At 43.1% G+C, this 4,794-nt stretch overlaps 1 protein-coding gene across 1 annotated transcript in view; it reads left to right on the top strand.

Moving 5' to 3' along the window:
* Positions 1 to 2,276: 2,276 nt before the first annotated feature.
* LOC104815198 overlaps positions 2,277 to 4,794 on the top strand; it is a 10,553-nt gene continuing 8,035 nt past the window's right edge. Inside the window, exons 1-2 of the mRNA XM_010543513.1 lie at positions 2,277 to 3,620; positions 3,667 to 4,211. Of these exons, the coding sequence (XP_010541815.1) occupies positions 2,277 to 3,620; positions 3,667 to 4,211 (1,889 nt within the window). The remainder of the gene's footprint in view (positions 3,621 to 3,666; positions 4,212 to 4,794) is intronic.

Below are 4,794 nucleotides of genomic sequence, written 5' to 3'. Positions count from 1 at the left end.
TCTGTACTTCGTTTCTGAAAGCCTTGAACATTTCAAGTTTTTCAGACTTATGTCTCATCAAATAGACATAACCGCATCGACTGAAATCATCAGTGAACGTAACGAAATACAGATAACCTCCTCTAGCTGGACAGCTCATTGATCCACATACATCACTATGTATCAGATCCAATAATTTTGTCGCTCTCTGTCCTTTCCCTTTGAAAGGATGCTTTGTCATCTTGCCCATCAAACAAGAATCGCAAGATTCAAGAGACTCAAAGTCAAATGAATCCAGAAGACCTTCATGTTGATTGTAATGCTCTAGGATAATCCATGATATGACATTTGACTTTGTATTGATTCATTGATTTATGAATGCATTATTTATCCGTTATACGATTAGCATGTTTGTTGTATTTCGGCATCCTTGAATCATTAGAGAATGATTCTAAACTCCCTAGTCAGTCATCATTGTGGGAACAATGTTGAATGAAGACTAGTATGATGTGTGATCAACGCGTTGGATGTAGATCACAATTGATCACATCATATTTACTTGAGAATTTTATGAGTGATTGGGATCTTTATCATCGGATTCATGTGCATATGATCGTCTAGGGGTAGAGTAGGTCCTTGTTTTGGCCATTTCAGGATCAGGTGATGCAGTGAAGTCTCCGGGAGAAAACAACGGAAAAATCGGACGAAAACGCGGAATGTGGAACAAGAGCAAAAACAGGCTACCGCCCTAGAAAGCGATCTGGCTGCCCTAAAGTGATAGAAGCCTCGAGATTTAACAGAAAATTCAGGAGGGCCGCCCATAAGTTCTGTCGACCGCCCGAAAATGTGAAGCATATTCGGGCTCCCGCCCTGAAATACAAAGAGACTGCCCATTTCTGTCTGACGAAATTCATTTGTTGTTTTGGATCATTTCCAAGCCCATTAGTGAGAAAGAAGAAAGCCCTAGGGTTTGCTGAACAAAAGAGGAAAGAGGGAAAGAAAAAAGAGATCTTTTGGCCATTTGAAAAAAGGGAGAAGGACTTTGGGGAAAAACTTGGAGCTTGGGAGACTTGGAGAAGAAGAGAAGTGATCATCACCATTGAAGACCAATCTAAGCATTCCTTTCTCTTCTCTATCATGTTCTCCTTTGTTTCTTCTTGTTTTCTTCCTTTGAGTATGGAGTAGAACCCTAGCTGTGGGGGAAGGGTCCCCCTTTTTGTATGGATGTTGGGTTTCAATCTATGGTACTCTTTTAGTTATTTCTATTGGTTTGATGTCTTGACCTTCATGCTTTTGATCTTGGCAAAATCTTGATTGAATGATTTTAGAACAACATTGATCATAGATATATGAGAATGGTGTTTTGACCTAGACATCAAATGAACAAAGCATTCACATTGAGAGATGGTTTGACTTGTTTAGGATTTATGATAGGGGTTGTTAATGCATCTAGGAGTCCTCTAGATCATCGAGAGATGGGTAGTTGATTTTCTAGATAGTAGATCTAAGCTTGAGAGAGAAAGATCTTACACAAAGAGCCTTGAAATCCCCAATTAGAAATGATCATCATGATTGCCATCACATTTTGAGCATCCATACCCGTCAAAGGGACCCCGAACCCACAACACTCGTGACCAATCGTTTTCACCACACAAGTTTCGTTTGCTCATTTGACCCTCATTTCATATTTACATTTTCACAAACGCCTTGCAATCAATATTTTCCATCACCTTTGATCTAGTTTAAGAATGGATTAACACAACCTAGTCCTCGTGATCGACCCCGTTACTACAACTACCGTATACTTGCGGATAGTGGTACGAATCGGGTTACAAATTTAGAACTCGGTGCGTGCGCATCAAGTTTTTGGCGCCGTTGCCGGGGACTGGGCGTTTTTCGTGTTAGTCTAAGTTTTTGCTAGGTCATTGCTTGGGTTTCTACTTGGGATCTCTTAGTGTTACGATCTTTTCTCACCTTTGGCTAGTTTTCTTTTCACTTTTCTCTGCGTGTAGATCTCTCGGTGTATGACAAGAAGCACAACCGACAAGGATCAACTTCTATTTGATTCAGAAATTGAGAGGACTGTATGTTTTACTCGGAAGCAACAAAGACAGTGGAAAATGACTGAAGATTTGTTGAGAGAGAACAATGCTCGAAGGGAACAACCAGCCCAAGCAGCCCCTAGAACGCTTCGAACGTACACACAACCGAAGCACACTCAACTACTCTCTTGCATTAACAAGGAGCCGTTGGAGGACTTTGAACTCCAACCACAATGCATCCAAATGCTCAACAACATGAGTTTCCGGGGTAGGCCCAATGAGGATCCAAATGCTCACCTTACCAATTTCAAGATGAATTGTAAGGCGATAAAGAAAGGGCCGGGAATCACCACGGAAGATGTGCTCCTTGAGGCTTTCCCATACTCACTCATGGAGAGAGCAAGAGATTGGCTCTACACTCTTGAGCCAAACTCCATTTCATCTCGGGACGAGATGGAGGAGCAGTTCCTTATGCAATACTATTCACCCACCAAAACTCAACACGCAAGGAATCGGATCAATACTTTTATACAAGAGGATGAGGAGAATCTTCATGATGCATGGGAACAATTTAAAGAATACCAAAGGATGTGCCCTCACCATGGAATGGAACGAGATTACCTCCTATCTATCTTCATTCATGGATTAAAGGATGACACTCGATCATGGATCGATGCGGCATGTGGGGGTGACATCTATGACATCCCTTTTCAAGAACTAGAAGCAACAATTGCAAAGTTGGCCAAAGGACGAGGCCATACATCAAATGAGTTCAGTAGGAGGGGCTCAACAAAGGGAGATGCGGGAGAAGGAGCAGCACTCAAGGCGGTGTTATCTGAACTTGTTGAGATACGGATACAACTTGCAAATAGTAAGCAAGTAGCAGCTATAGAGGAGCCAAGTTCAGCACAAATCCAACCGGGGATGTATTTGGTCAATCAAGAAGCGGAGGAAGCCAATTATGTTGGTCCAAACCAATACAACCACCCTTCCAACCTATACCATCCTGGGTTAAGGAACCACCCAAACTTCTCCTACAAGAACCAAACAAATGCAATGAACCCGCAATCGACATTTCAACGGAGCAACCAAGGACCCCCGGGGTTTCAATCTAAGTTCCAGCAACAAGTCCAAGGAAACCAAGGTTATCAAGGAACATCGAACTATAGACAACAACAAGAGCAAACAAAAGATCAAGATCCCGAGATCAAGGACATGCTGATGCAAATTCTCCAAGGGAAAAAGTCACAAGGAATATCTATCGGAAACATCGAGAATGAGCAAATTGTATTCAAAAAGCAATTGGAAGGAGTACAAGCTCATTTAAAGATTTTGGACAACCAAGTGGCACAACTCTCATCTTCCTCGTCGAGACAACAAGGTACTCTTCCGGGAAAGATTGAAGTGAACCCTCGAGAGCACATTAATGCAGTGGAGTTGAGAAGTGGAAAGCAACTCCCGGAAATCGGTCCACCCATGAGCGAAAAAGCACCAACACCAAGGCTAACGAGGGAAGAGAAAGGCAAAGCGGTGGAAGAAAGCGACTCCACGATCAACACCCAGGAAAAGGAGCCGGACTACATTCCTCCACCACCTAAGGTACCCCCAATCCCTTTTCCCTCTCGTTTGAAAAAGTTCAATGAAGAAAGCTCAGTTTGGAAAGTTTGCGGAGATGCTGAAAAAGATGGAGATTACGATGCCATTCCATGAAGCGATTCTCCAAATGCCTTCCTATGCAAAGTTTCTAAAGGATATTTTGACTAAGAAGCGAGTGGTAGAAAAGGAAACGGTGGCCTTAAGCACTGAAATCAGTGCCGCCATTACAAGACACGAGCTCCCTCCGAAGATGTCGGATCCGGGAAACTTCTCCATACCTTGCAACTTGGGCAACATTGAGATAGATCGAGCTCTATGCGATCTGGGAGCGAGTGTAAGTCTTATGCCCTTATCGATCTACAAGAAGCTGAATATAGGGGAATTGAAACCAACAAGAATGGCTCTACAGTTAGCGGATCGTTCGATCAAGTATCCAGCGGGGATAGTGGAAGATGTACCCCTGAAGATTGGTGGATTTTACGTTCCGGTTGATTTCGTGGTATTGGATATGGATGAAGACTCCAAAGTTCCGATTATTCTTGGTCGACCCTTTCTAAGTACCGCAGACGCCATAGTTCATGTTAGAGCGGGAAGGTTGACAATAAAAATTGGAGACGAAACTGTGGAATTCACTCTCGATCAGAATCTCCGACTGTTGGGTTTCCTTCGGGTTCCTAGCATGCGATCTCATCGATCTAGGGTTTGGATTCTAGGTTTCACGCAGCGGAAGGAAAGATCTAAACCTAGCCAAACGTCACACAAAACCAATTGTGTAATAACCCAAACAATCGTGTATATCGTCGTGAGATTCGAATACTTACCTCGTTCTTTCAAGATCTGGAAGTATCAATCGATCCAGGGCCTGTTTTAATCACCGAGAGTTGAAAGCACAACTCCTCTACACGTATCCACACCGGCGGGATGAATTCCAACGCTTTGGAACGTATTTGCTAGGATTTGTGAAGAGAAAACCGATGTCCTTGACTTGGAATCGATATTCCAATCTCTATAACTCAAAATCAAGCTTCTCTAAGCTCTCATCAGAATCTAGGACGTCTGAGGTTCTTATTTTAGGGTTTGTGGCGGCTCTCATATTAATTAGGATTGCCCAAAACCCTTAAAACGCGAAAACCGAAAACTGCCCGTAAGTCGGACCGTCCGTTCCAGGCCTGGAACG

This window comes from Tarenaya hassleriana, unplaced genomic scaffold (genome assembly GCF_000463585.1).
Source record: "Tarenaya hassleriana unplaced genomic scaffold, ASM46358v1 Cleome227, whole genome shotgun sequence".
Taxonomy (NCBI): domain Eukaryota; kingdom Viridiplantae; phylum Streptophyta; class Magnoliopsida; order Brassicales; family Cleomaceae; genus Tarenaya; species Tarenaya hassleriana.
Note: the sequence above shows the minus strand (reverse complement) of the source record. Positions and strands in the feature narration are given on the sequence as shown.